The sequence below is a fragment of the Lichenostomus cassidix genome, chromosome 5 (assembly GCF_008360975.1).
Source record: "Lichenostomus cassidix isolate B80296 chromosome 5, HeHo_3.0, whole genome shotgun sequence".
Lineage (NCBI taxonomy): Eukaryota > Metazoa > Chordata > Aves > Passeriformes > Meliphagidae > Lichenostomus > Lichenostomus cassidix.
In genome coordinates, this window is record NC_139486.1 from 35717406 (window position 1) to 35732057 (window position 14652).

Below are 14652 nucleotides of genomic sequence, written 5' to 3' on the forward strand. Positions count from 1 at the left end.
TTCCTCACAATACCACTAACTCAAAGCTTACTAATCACTAAAGTGGTTCATAAGGTTTCTTTTTGTAGCTGAAATAACTTCCAGAAGCTTGGGCTTAGATCCAGCAGTTAAAAAAAGATAGAACCCAAATGCTCAAAATGTGTGGGTTTTTTGATTGTCCAAGGTTGGTTTGCGCAGCCTCACAGTTTTGGCACAAAGTCCTAAACTTCAGCACTTTTGCCAGTTGGCTTTGACAGGGAGGCAAATGCTTTATTTAAAGTATTGAAGTCTCAGCCTATTATGTCAAGTGAAGACTTTGGTGTTCCCTGTCTCTTCTGCCCACCAAGCAAAATACCACTTCCTTCTCCAAATGCTATTGCTGATCAACAGCCACAGGCACTGGACTAAACTAAAGCAAGGACTTCTACACTGAGCTGAAAAAGTAGTGTTTTCATGTCTTAGGCTGACTCTTTCTCGTGCCCTGCCAGCTTTGACAAGAATATTGAAATGGAAAGATCAGCATAAATCAATAGGTGTGGTGCCTGAGATCCTAAGTGCAATCTCACAGGAGAGAAGTCAGGCACTGATACGTGTTTCTGCCATCCAACTTACGTAGCATTTGTAGCTTTTAAAGACATCATGCCCATAGGTGTGACAACACTTGTATAGCCTAGTTAACTAAAAGGTTAAATACTAAAACAGAAGGAAGATATGTTGAGGATGGATGGAAGCATATTTAAAATCCACAGCAAGAGATCCAGCTACTGCCAGAAGAACAAAATACATGCTATGTAAAAAAATCTGTTAAAAACATCTTAGATTCAAGCAACAGATCAGTGCCTTTAAGACAGTATTTACTAAAACTTTCTTCAAACTCAGTCATTGGAAAATGTGATACAATATGATCTACAACTGAAGCCATCCCAGAATTCACATCTAATGCAGGCCCCTCAGGTACTGAGTTACATGATGCCTTTGCTCTGCCCACTGTCTTGTTTTGGGTAGTGTCAGAATCCTACCAGCCTTATTTATAGCAGACCTGGAACTATTCCCCAGGAATTCCTAACACACTGTCAACGTTGTTTCTGCCTTTCTGGGAGGGTGCTTGGCTTGGAGTGGAGCAGCACATTTCTCTGGTCTCCTGCAGCCGCATCTGCCAGTTATTTTCTTGGCTGTAAGACATGAAACACATTACAGGCTCATGTCTGGGGGGAGGGGGAGGTGAGAAACAGCCTCGGGGGCTGCTCTGGAAAACACAGGTGAGAATGAAGAGAGACAACTGGCCAGAAGGACTCGTGACAACCTCCTGTGTGTCACAGTCAGCACAAACCCCCGGCCACTCCTCATACCATCGAAAGACTCAGCTATGAAACTATTTTTTAAACCTCATTTAATAAAAGGTTTTTTAGATATATAGAGGATATTAAGTAAATAAGTTACATAGTACATTACAATCACATCAGCAAGATTTCCTTTAGTGTATTAATATTTTATAAAAAAGCACACAAAAAATAAATTCAGTCCAGTCTATCAGAACTGTACAGCAACAGGTAAATATATTTATATATGTACATTTTAAACATGTAACAGTCTTAAAAGGTGCCCTAGGCAGCAGACACACAAAAGGAAGTGTCTACTCACTTGTTAAAATAAAAGTAATATACTTTATTATAAAGCATTTATACAGTAATTACAAAGGCTGGCTGCTCCTGTACAGTACACCAAAGCTTTGACTACAAATTTAAAAACAACATAAAAAGAATGAACACACAAAAAAGTTTATATCAAATCTGGACTACAAGGGGCAAAATACATGTGGAGAAGCTGCAGGAAACTTTTTTAAAATACACAATTACATTTCTATAAAAATATATGTTGTCTTCTAATCTGGAGAAGTTAAGGGTTTTTTCAGGCTCAGCTGTCAGTGGAATCTTAGTCTTGGAAAGAAAGCTCCTTAGACAGCTGGGGATTCAAAGTTTGTGTCTTTCTAACATATGACACAAAAGAGGGAAAGTAAAGCAGCTGAACCCAAGTGACGAATTTACATAGAAACTCACCCCCACAGAAATCACATGTGATTTCTAGACCTGCTGCTCTGTCTCTTTAAAGCTTTAATAACTGCCAGAAATAAATCAGAAGGTAAAGCGAGAAGTAAGTTTGTGTGGGAAAATGTGGATTAGCATAAGGTATCTGGCAGAGGTAAGGAGTGGACTAAACATGCCATTGTATGAAAGCAGACAAGACACCGATGGCTATATAGTCCTTCCTACTCCCATTTCTTTAAAATACAGTATGCATCTATAGGAACCCTTTAGTCTGCTGCCTGAAAGAGAATTAAGAAATGTGTAACTGCTGAGAGTGAGAAAGCTCCCATCTGTGGTTTAGAAGACACTTCTTTAAAATGTTGATTTTAATCTAAGCTTGTTGCAATGGTAAAAATGACCAAAAGCCTTCATTTGATAAATCAGAGAGTATTTTTAGCTAATCTGGACTTTGTCTAGATTCATATTAACAGATGAGTTAGCTTTAAGCTTTTGAATTTCTGTCTTTGCCCTGCCTTTAAGCAGCTACATCCCTACCTGCTTCTAGCCAGCAAAATGGCATGGTCCTGCACAGCTGAGTGAAAGTCTGTCGGCCTTCAACTTACAGAGCCAAGTTCTGACACCATCACCTGTACCAGTAAATGGACAAACATCAAATAAATTAAAATGTAGAGTGGTTCTTGCAGTTAGACTGGAAACACCTGCAGCTCTATGAGATAGGCATCACAAGTGCATGCATCTATCTAGTAATTACATACACACACAGTCTTAGAAAACTCAGATGCTAAGCCATGCAGATCACAAACCCAAAAGACTGAATCTATCTGTAAAGGGCAGACAGAAGCACATGATCAGGGCAAAATGTGACCTGTCGCTGCATCTCCTTGATGCCCAATGCTGGCATCAAGACTCAAGTAGGTAATGGTTTTGAAATACAGCCACCTGACTCCTGGGTATATGACCACCTGAAGCCTGATCCTGCACTGTAAAAGGCAAATCTATTAGTACACATTTACGGAATTGCAGTCTATAAATCTTGCATTTGTTCCCATATAAAAGAGTTAAAGCAAAGAGACACCTTGTTCAAATTAATGGCTTTTTACTGCCCGTTTTCTAAATTAGCATCAAACCCTTATATTAAATGGGAATCAGTCAATAGGCCTTTAAACAATGGAAAATAATGAGCATGGAGTTTTAAAACAGGCATATCAACAGAACATTGACGAGAATTTTGTTTGGGATGCTTTTTAAAAAAAATTGTAACTGGAATAACACAACCTTAAATTAACACTGTGCTGCAGTAAAGAGCCACTCAAGTTATTTTTCCCCCACTAAGAATAGGAACATAACTCATTCCAGATTAGATAAATTCCATTCAAATGGTTTGTCCACAGAAATTGGGGGTTGGTTGTTTGAGGTTTGGGTTTGTTCTTTTTTTTAAAAACAATTCTCTGCCAACTTTTGCTAGTAGGCAGGATCTAATTCAAATGCAGGATCAATTCCAAACTCCTACTAAGCCAGCGGGCAGCAGGTTTGGTTTTGATTGTTTGTTTTTTAAGATGATACTTAGAGGAGCTGTTTTCCTTATTGCCATGCCAGAAAAGAAGTCTTCTGGTGGCTACTAGCAATTTGGAAATATGCTCAGAAACATTCCCACTTGATGCTACTTACTTGGCATGTTTACCTGATTGTGGTCAGCCCTGCTAACCCACAGTTGTTATAGAGGTTATCCTCAGAAAAAACCATGTTATGATTTTCTTCCAGTGACAGACTGTGTCCAGTTTTCCTGTTCTCTTCTAGTGCAGCAGGGTGGGAGAGCAACAACCACATTGTAATATACACAACATTTTTATGCAAGTATAGAAAACCTCTGATTTGTTCTAATCAGCACCTCAACGGCTTGTCCTTGATGAGAGCAAAACTATATCAGTTTCCTAAAATAGTGGATAATCAGTGAAAGATCTGGCCTTTGGAAGACTCTAATAATGCTTGCAGTTGCCTCACCTACTGTCCCGCCTGACACAGTATGCTAAAGCTTCTGTCATCTCCAAGGGCCCTGTGATAATGGCAGACAAGCATTTTCTCCAATTTATAAAATAAAAAAAGGTAACAATCAACACTGAAACCCTCAATAGGAAGACTGATTTGCTTAAGCTTCTTTTTAATGATTAGCAGCTTTTAGTTCTTTGCAGTTTTTGAATGATTTTAACAGTTCATGATGTGCCATCTGCTTCTACAGCCTGGTTAATCAACAAAACCCATGCATGTAGGAACATGGAACAGTCATCCAAATGCTGAAGGGAAACATAATTTTGATAGGAATGAAAAATACAATCTTGACAGAAAATTGAACACTCACAGGCGAAAGTGTCAACTTTGCAAAGAGTGCAGTCCTTAATGATACTCCTACTGATTTTGTAAGAGTACCACCTGTTCCTGCTATTCAGAAAAAAGATTGTATGCAAAGGCATACGTATGTCAAAGCAAACGTGGTACAATACAAAGCCTCCCAAACAAGAGAGTGAAGCCATCATGGCTGCATAAAACTTCAGGGCAAGAAGACTGCCAGATGACATGCTGGAGTTAAGAGCCTCTTTCCATAGTTAACCAGGAATTTATCTAGCAGCTGGAAGGGTCAAGATTTGAAAACAAAAAAAACCAAAAACAAAAAAAAACCTCTGTCAGTCAGGCACACTCTGTAGTTTAGATACAACAACATCTCTTGGATCCCTGCTCAGGGAGGCAGGAGTGATCAGCTCCTTCAGTACTGTCTGCTCTGACACAGTGCCAGCACCCAGGAAGCTGGAGGTCACTGCTGCTCCTAAGGACTGGATGGAGGGAGGGAGCTGGCCAGCCAGGGTACCAGCTGGGACCAGCTGGCCATGAAGCACAAGTGATTCTCTGCATTCTTACAAAATAATGATAAGTGTGGGCTATAAAGATTTACAGAACAATCCTGTGCAAATCTAACATCTGTCACCTGGGCCACTTCTTCTTAACTCTCTTTCACCAGCAGCTTTTGGTGGCTAGACATTTTGGGCTATTAGCTTGTGTCAGTTCTGAAGGAAGGGTCATCCTTTCAGCAAAGAGCACAGCTCACAGCACGACAACCCAGCAGGTAGCAGTGCCCCACCCCTGGTGTGCAAATAGGGGACAAGCTTCTCTTACAAGTACATACTGTCCGACAGCAACTATCTGGGAAACTAGGGCCCCACCATGAAAGCTTGATGATGGCAATTTCAAAGAGTAAATGAGGGCTGCTACAAGACAGAAGGGGATATTGAGAGGCAAAAACATTCACAGAGGGATCACTGCTGGAGATGATAGTCCATTCCTCCCATTTCTGAGGTGCACACAATCTGGCACACAAGAAGATCTAGGTTCATTTTCACTAAACAAACTTGCTCCCATATATGCAAATTCAAACCCAGCAGTTTTCATTTCAAATTGCACTTGTGAAGCCCAGACTCCTTTAAGTTAATCAAAGGCAGACTATTTTATTTTCCAAGATGAGAGAACCTGCAAGGCCGGTGGCTACTCTAATCCCACAGGATATTTTTATATCCATTGCTACAGTCTTAATGCCATAAGATAAATGACCTCAGACTTCCATTTGAAAAATACTACTTCCTCTCAAAAGGAAGAAGGATGTCTTGCTCATCCCACTTTTTGTTTTTGTGAAACAGTGGTCAAAAGTGCATACCATCTTTCCCCGAAACTTGTTGTCCGCCTAAATAATTGCTCAGAAAGAAAGGCAGGAAAGCAGAAGAACAACTTGCCGAGAAAGGAAACAACTAGAAATCACCAGTGTCACAGTAACTGGATATGCTTAGCTCAGAGCAGAGGTTAATTTTCTTGCTCCAGTCTGGAAACCTTTATATCCAAGAGTCCCACTACCATGATTCCTGACAAGAACAAAGGGAAAGGTCTGACTGACCTGAGAGAACTTACTTCCACTGCGGGTGACATTGTTCTATTAGGTACCTCAGATATCATTATAAATAGAATACAAATCTTATTAGTCTTAAAAAAAAAAAATCCAAGTTGAAACAAATCTTGTTATCCACCATTCTGGCTTGGTCAGTACTGGCAATGTGAAGTGGAACATGTGCATGAGGAAATGGCAGCACTGAAACCAAGACCTGATGGTTCAGGTAAGAAAAGTGCAAGAAAAAAAAAGTGAGACCACCGAGAGGGAGGTTGGGTCCAGCCTTGCTACTCCCTCCACTTCTGGTCTGCTGCTATATTTCTCCATCTTCATCAGAGCTGGTGCTGCTGCTCCCACTGCTGCTGCTCCCACTGTCACTGCTCTCTTCCTGCTGGGCCTGGCTGAGAGCTGCTGCTGCCGCTGCCGCCTCCTTCTCTTGCTGCTTCAGTGCGGCAGCCTTCTTCTCCTGCTCCGCATGGCTTTTCATGTGAGCACTGCGGCTCTTCACCTTGTAGAACACCCTGACGAAAGCACAGACATACATCAGCATTGGCCTCTCCTATGCCTCCTTCATCACTTCTCCAAAAGAGCTTCTGCTGCTCCAGCCTCAAGTTTATGAGCTTCAGCTCAGGAGTTCCCACTGGCACTGTGATAGAGCATCTACAGCAAACACCACTCGGCGTGTGGCAGCATGAGGTGGAGTGCTAGCAGGAGATCCTGAGCACCCTCAAACTGCTCACTTCACTTCTTAATGTGGCCATTTCTCCTTCAGCTCTGAATTCAGAGGGGCAGTGCTGGTATTTGAATTATGCACAAGCTGCTTAACACAGCAGGACCTTGGTTTTCAGGTGTTCCCCTGTGCTGCAACAATACAATAAGCATATTTGACATCCACCAAAGCCAGCTAGAAATTTAACCAGATGAACTGTGTACCTACTGGCCTGACAGCTGCTGCTATAACCCTGGTAGAGTCTTGTGTTTCTACACCACTGTTCTTAAGTCTATACCATGTTCTTAACATGTGATCTAGCAAATACATAGAAACTATTCATTAAAAAAATGCAAGCACTGCAGAGGGCCAAGGAGCTGCTTGAAAGTGCAGCTTAACATCAAATACTGCACACAGTTGAAATGCAGGTAGTGTTTTTGATGAAAAACAGTTTCTAATTTGCAAGTCTTAGTGGGGCAGTAAGTCATTAAAATTATTGCCAATGTCTATGGCCTAAACAGAAAGACAGAAAGCTCATTTGAGAAAAAGCTTCCACAGGAGATGCCCGACTGTGATTCTGTGACTATTGCTGGAAACAGAGCTGCTCTTACCTGCCGCATTTTTTACATGGAAATGTGTTTTCTGTGTTTTGTGTTTTACTGGTAGCATCTGGTTTTATCTTCTGTTTCCGCTTCTTCCTCTGCACTGGAGCAGTAATAGGCTTTCGAGGCTTCACTGCTGTCTCCCTTGGCTTCCTCCCAAATCTGCCTGTGACAGTTGTCTCTTGACTCCTCATATTGGTATTGTTGGCCTTTGCAGAGAGGAGAAGAGTTGAGGCAAAGTGACACTTAAACCCACCATCAGAAGGAAGACAATGGCTGTGCTTCATTTATTCCAGACAAGGGTTTATCTCTTATTCCAGAGAAAGTCTTCAGGCTATTTTAAGGACATTTCTCATCATGGCCCTCTGTGTGCACCAGCCACAAAGAATACATTACATTTTCCCACCTTACACATCCCAGCTCTCCCATCACAGCAAACAGTCTGTTGATAGTAATACTCTGAGCTACCTCAGCCCAACCTCTTGCTCTGGAAAAAGTTAGAGATAGAACCTTTTTGCATCTGGAACTGCCCACCTGTTTTCTAAACTATTTGCAGAGTGAAGGTGGCAAAGAAAGCACAACATACACAATGCAGCACTTACTATTACACCATCTTGTAGTGTCTGTTCATCTTTCAGAGCATCTGTGCTCCTCTTTCTGTTATCCAACCCTTCCTCTGCCTCCTCTTCTTCCTCCTCTTCCTCCTCCTCCTCCACATGCCCCTGCTCCTCACTGAAGATGTCCCTTCTGAGAGGAAGAACACGTGCAAACCTATGGGAACTCTTCACCAGAAGATAAAGGAACTGTTAATTTTGGTGTCTGTAAATAAATGTCATTATGTGACACAGGACACAAGTTTGTGAGTCTGGACTCCTGTGGAGAAGCCAGATTGATTGTGCTTTTGATTTGTCCAGTAAATGAGACAACACACGAGACTTCAAACCACAGCCCAAAAGAGGTGAGAGAAATTTAGGAAATTACTTACCTTGATGTCGATTTCAGCTTCATCTTTCATAGATCTCTCATTAGCACCATCAATGTCCCCAAAGATTAAGGTCCCATTCCGACCAATTTTCACCTGTTTCTTGTATGTGTAGTAGAATTCCACACACTGAGCCACTGTTTTGGTTTTTATCTGTTGTTTAAAAAACATGAAAGTCCAATAATCCATTGGATTGTGTATAAGTCTTCTTAAAATCCACATGATTTTAAGAAGACTTATACATAATTACTAGGGGTGCAATAAATACACTTTATACTTTCTTTCCTTAGTAGTCTCCATTCCACCAGTTCAAGCCTCCTTTTCTGTATGCCTCATCCCACAGCCCCTCCCCTATTGCCATTGTTATTCACTGAGAACTACAGGACAAACTTTCCAAAGAAAAGCTGGTTAATATAAAGGTGACAGAACCTGGAACTTTGTAAGCTTAATGCACCTCTTAGCCTCTGAAATGTTTCAACTGAGCTATGAGGCTTGACAGCAGCCTCTCAGTTTTATGGGGGAGCTTTATTTTCCAGCAGCACTTCAGAGAAGACCAGACCAGAATACCAATCCAAAAATGGAAATGAAGGTTTGCAGCCCTTTCCCATTTTGGCCATGTGCATTTCAGAGGCACATGGTGGTAGACAATTATCAGTACAGACTTGTGACCATCTACATATTCTGTATCAGTGATTTTTATGGAAGTTTGGGAATATATCCTTAGCTTCTTATCTTTTGCAACTTAAATGCCTTTGGGGAATTTACTCAGTAAAGATGTATGCAGCTTCTGGGTTTGCACCTTCCTTTGGTGATTTCTCCATTGCTGACATGTCATACCTCAACAAAATATGGGAGTGATAATTTTTATTATCATTGACACAAAACTGGAAAGAGAGAGATCTAAAGGATCCATCATTCACATATCCTTCTTTGGCTCTCTATCAGTGGCAAAGATGTGCTTCTTTTTAGTTTTATCAGCAACTCATTTAAGCTAAACATTGCCAGTGCTCTATAAATGTGCTCTGCAGAGATATCTGCAGCATGGACTAATGGAAGTAATGCAGATTAAGTACCAGGGTTAAGTAAACAACAACAGCAAAACAAACACTATTGTTCTAGCTTTCTTGTGAGATTTTATATTGTTCTGGATGCTGACATCTCTCTGAAATCTGAGTGCAGGACCTACTGCTTAAAACTGAAGATTCAGAAAAATCAAGATTGAACTTCCTGTATTAAATGTTCGACAAACATGTAAAAATGTATCACTGCCATGAATTAAAATTTAAAAGTCACTTACAAGCTTTTGGACCAAGAAAAAGTCTTTCTTGTAGATTGCAATGCCTTTGTTGAATAACTTTTTTTCAGCAACTTTCCACTTATCTGATCCTGTAGGTAAAAATTAACGTAGGTAAAAATTAAAGGGAATGGAAGCCCATATAATTTCAAATGTTTACTCTTCTGAGTACCTTTTTTTCATGTTTGCCTTAAATAAGACCAATACACACATATAAGGGAGCAGTCTCTCCTCGAATGTACTACAGCAAAACTGCAGACTGCTGCTCACTGCTCCCTTACTGCTCCACCTCAGCTCTCGCCTCAACACTTCCTTTGTGTTAAACCTAGTGCTCATCCCCACAGGTTAACTCAGCTCAGCTTGCAAAAACCACTCAATTATATGAACTAACATGATACCCAAGCATGGTGAAGTGACACACTTTGTGATGGCCCAATCACAAGATTTTATAGAAGGGAAATGGTGGGGCAGGAGAACAGGATCTTCCCTTTCAGCAGCAATCCCCTGTACTTGAAGATTTATTACATCTCCAATATTCCTCAGCTATTCCTTGCCTCTAATAATAAATGCATATTTGAATCCCCTCCTTGCTTGTAGATAATATTCAAGTATTATTTGCCAACCACTACAGTAGTAATGTGTAATAATGAAGAAATGTAATATACATGCTTTTTGTTACCAATTAGACATCTCTCTACCACTCTACATCGGGTCTTTCAGGTGGCTTGAGTTACTCTAGACCACTGAAGTTAGTGTCACATGGCTGACTATTTTCTAATTGGGTACAAGACTACAAAGGCAGTTCATGGCATTTAAATTTTACAGAAACACTGACAGGTATCCATAGTTGGCTGAGGCTTCTTCAGGAAGCTTGAAAACTATTCCCCATAAAACCCCTGCTTAGCTCTACCCTGGAAATTCATACTGGAAGGCTGTGATTCTAAGGCTACCATAGCCTTTCTTGTACATACTGGCTATCTTCCTGCATTCTCTGTGGCTTAGTGCAAGGAATTGCCTTCCCTTTTCCCCATAAGGCAAATCAGAACTCATACACATGCCAACACACACACACATGTTCAGAAGGATGCAGTGTTTCTTACGTTTTAAGTGTCATAATTTGCACAAGCAAAATTTCTCACAAACCATCATTTGAGTTATGAAAGAGGACTGATCTTTTAATCTTCTTGTAATGTTACAGAGTATCCCAACAAATCAGAAAAGTATAGAAAAATTGCTGTATGATAAGCAGGCAGCACAGAAGTGTTCTGGTTAACAAACCTGTGTAGTGATAATCTGCCAAAGGGTGGGTAGGAGGTCGCACTGGCCTCTCCAACAGCAGTTTGGTCAGAGCTCCCTAAGAAAAACGCAGGTAAAATAATTAATTTAATGTTTGAGATGCAAAAAAAAAAATAAAAATCAGGCAATTGTTACTCTTCTCCCCTCTGTGGCAAGCTAACTGAAAAGAACCATAGTACAGTTTACCAACTGGGACAACTTTAAAAATCACATTCTTGACTACCCACCTAGTCTTGGGTACCACAGGTAAGTGGTACATTCTCAGGTCCCCTTCACATCTGTGAATGGACGCAACCACCAGGGTATTGGGAGAAAGCTAATTCCACAGACAGAGACTGTGCATCAGCTTCTTCTCATTAACCAAAGGCCTATTACATACTCACATGCAAAAATGCTGCCCTAACTGGTACCTGTCTTACACATCCAAGTCATTGTGATCTGATCTGACTTGACTAAACAATATTTCAAAATAAAACAGCAATCACGTGACTGAAAGATTACACACACAAAAACCCCACCTCTCAATCTTTTTAGTTTTCATTTAAACCAGAAATGCTTGCAAAGTTAGTAGGAAGGACACAACAGAATTGTGCTTCCACTGGCAGTTTAAACCACCTGAACAATGAGTTCCTGCTGCCAGAGGCAGTCCTGCTCCTCCCTAACGCCAACAGCAGCATTCACAGTGATGGGCCGACAGAAACCTAACTCATACACACAAGAACTACTTTCTATTTGATCTCTTCTCCAATGCAAATCCATGCAGTCTCACAAGTGTCAGTGCCAGGGGACAGGAAACAAGCAGCCAGGCAAAAGTCTGGGATACTCCTAGCCACAAGGCTAATTTATGCCAGGTTAAATCAGTCATAGAACTAGAAAAGGATGACAAAACTGTGCCATTTGCTCTGCTCTTTGATATTACCTCCCAGGGTGCCAAAGGGCAATAATGAAAGTGCATCATGTCTTACAATACTGATATAAAATTAGCAGCACAACTGTTCTATAGACACAGAGAAGTCAAATGTATCTACCAAAACAAAGAGGAGCAAGACACTGCACTTTGTCTCAGATTTCAGCCCCAGCCTCCTATTTTTCCTTTCAATATGGTAATCTTCTCAGGAAGACAACATTTAAGATTCATATAGCAGTCTTGACTCATTTGCCCTGATAGACTGTCATTGCACCTGTTAAAAAGCCAAACATGTCCAAGCTGTAAACATAAAAGGCAGTAAGTGCACATGGCACAGTACATCAGGCAGAACCCACTTTAGGGACATCCAAGGGACATAGTGGCAACTGTGGCAACAGTGGCAACTAGATGCATTGAAAGGAATTTGCAAGGCTCTCCTCTCAGGAGTGAGAAGTTACCTGACCTTCCTTAACATCTTTGACATTGAAGTGAACAGCTGGGCAGACTCACCAGAATGCTTCCCTTTTCTTCATGTAAGAAATGCAATGCCAGCTCCTGGTTGGTTCCAGCCCCAGGAAAAATGCTTGAACAGGCAGCAGCTAGCAGATTTTCCACTGTATCCACAGGGGTACAAAAAAATTCAGAAAAGAAGATTAAAATGAAGTTTCCCATAGGATTTGCATGATTCATTAGCTCTTTTGAAGGAGGACTAGACATAATAGAAAGTAAAACTCAGAGAAGCTGAATGTTCTGGCAAATTTATCTGGGTCAAATTTGGACCCAAGAACTCATTAGACTGCAAGGTCATGCAGCACTATTTGCACATGGAGTTTCTTGCAAATCTCCTCCCTCCTATAATGTCTTCCCACCTCCCCTTATATCATGAATTTCCATTTCACAAAACCCTTTCTTTTCTCTCATTAAAAATATTTCTTCCACACCTACCCAATTCCTTTTCCCTTCAGGATTTATACAGGCTAAAACCCAGGTGCAACAAAAGCAGACAGCTCCCCCAGTCTGCTACTAGCTGCCCCAACTCCTGCTTCCTCATCCTGACTTCTGTCTGCAACCCGATTTTTTCAAAATACTATTTTGTCTAGAACATCCCTCAAAAATACAGGAGTTGAGTATATGTGGCTTTCAAATGTTAATTAAACCAAGGAAGCTTCACTGAGCAAAAGGCTGTTCTTGGCCTGATAGAATCAGTAGTCCCAGTTTTCTCACAATTAAAAGAACCAATCCTACCAACCTCCCTGTGCCTCATACATGCAACCTGATAAACCAGTTTTGCTCTAAAAACTCTTTTCAAGACCACTCAAACATGACACTTGACTGGCAGTTCTGAAAGATTTTTAATTATGCCTACAGTAGATATGTAGTTACTCCAACAACCACTGCGAGAACTTCGTCCTATTTACCAGCCTTCCACCTTCTTACCATTCTCCTGGGTGACTTTGTTGGTTTCCAAATCACCCCACGGCTGCCACACCAGCTCTGCTTTATGTTCATCAGCTTCTGCCAGAGATCTGTCTTGGAGTGATGGGATTTCTGCTTGAAAGCGAGTTCCTACATTTATTCGCCTGCAGAGAAGAAAAAACGTTACAGTCAGGCTCTCTTTACAATATCCAGGGAGTCTCCATCTCTGCTAGAAACACTAATGAAGAAACAAATGCAGCAGGCTCTTGCATGTAATACCAACAGTATTGTAGGTTACATTAATAACTCAGAAATCGAGAGGTTTTACATCCATTACCAATTTCCATTGTTTTATCAGCATAGATTGAAACTGTATTTAAATTAGCATCCCCTAACAGCTGCTCAAAGAACAGTTATTAGCTTCCAGTAAACATCACTTTTTGAGAGGCTGTCACACAGGCTCCTCTTATGGCAAGCCTGTTCCTCAGGCATAAGACAAGTGAGCCTGTTTTAATACTAACATTTTGTCAGCCAATGACTGAACCAGAGTCTCTAAAAGTCCTTTTCAACCTAAACATTGCTATCTGGTCCAACTTCCCATTCAAAGCAGGATCAAAATTTGGTCCTTTATGATCTTGACACAAGCTGGTGTCTTCTAGGTACTCTTTCTAACAACTGAAACCAAAAATATAAACAATGAAACCTGTATTGCTCATTCTGTACCAAACCGAAATCCTATCCTTTTAGCAACAATCTTGTACTTTTATATTCTGAATTAGTAGGCAGACTTTTCACTACGTGCAACCCACAGAGCACTACAATTGCTTTAAGTCAAGTGACCATCCACAGAGTTTTCACTCTACTAGCAAACATGACTCAAACAGAGATGGGTAAGAACCCCAAATGAAAGACTGCTCTACCATATACTCAATGCAGAAGTGTTCCTCATTCAGATGTCAGTCAACTAGCACCACACTGGTAGCTCCTGACACAGTGAAGTATAGAGAAAGAAGCTCTTTTTTGGAGAGAGCAGATCAGGCAGTGCCTGCAAGATGAATAATTTGTGATATTGCTTCACTAGAAAAAAGGTAAAACTTCCTGCCCAGGGCAAGGTTTGCTATAATTCTCATGTCTTTGCTTGGTGTCCCCCACTGCCCCAGCACAATTACCAGAGAAAAAGCATCATCTAGTGCAATTCTGAGAAATGCCAACCTGCAGACTTTTCTTGTCCTCTGAAATGACACTTGCATGACTATTATGAAGAGTTTGGAAAAGGTGTGGGAAGGCCTTGAAACAACACACATAACGTGTACAAAAATCCAGAGAGACATTAGCAACTGTTTCAATAGGGTATTTTGAAGTCCTAAGAGACTGTGGCATCAAAGGGGAGGAAATGGTTATGGAAGGAGAACAAGCAAACACGTTAATTCTTTCTTTTACACCCAATTCATCATTTTGATATTTTCATGAAGCACCTGTGTCATGAGATGTCATGTG

At 40.9% G+C, this 14652-nt stretch overlaps 1 protein-coding gene across 4 annotated transcripts in view; it reads right to left on the reverse strand.

The window, feature by feature from the left end:
• Nucleotides 1–1352: 1352 nt before the first annotated feature.
• MIDEAS (mitotic deacetylase associated SANT domain protein) overlaps nucleotides 1353–14652 on the reverse strand; it is a 54280-nt gene continuing 40980 nt past the window's right edge. For all 4 annotated transcript variants that reach the window (XM_085062273.1, XM_085062274.1, XM_085062275.1 and 1 more), the window contains exons 6-13: nucleotides 13177–13319; nucleotides 12250–12353; nucleotides 10815–10890; nucleotides 9540–9628; nucleotides 8246–8395; nucleotides 7863–8042; nucleotides 7270–7469; nucleotides 1353–6470 (exon numbers count right to left, since the gene is read on the reverse strand). In XM_085062273.1, the coding sequence (XP_084918399.1) occupies nucleotides 6263–6470; nucleotides 7270–7469; nucleotides 7863–8042; nucleotides 8246–8395; nucleotides 9540–9628; nucleotides 10815–10890; nucleotides 12250–12353; nucleotides 13177–13319 (1150 nt within the window). In that variant the 3' untranslated portion in view covers nucleotides 1353–6262. The remainder of the gene's footprint in view (nucleotides 6471–7269; nucleotides 7470–7862; nucleotides 8043–8245; nucleotides 8396–9539; nucleotides 9629–10814; nucleotides 10891–12249; nucleotides 12354–13176; nucleotides 13320–14652) is intronic.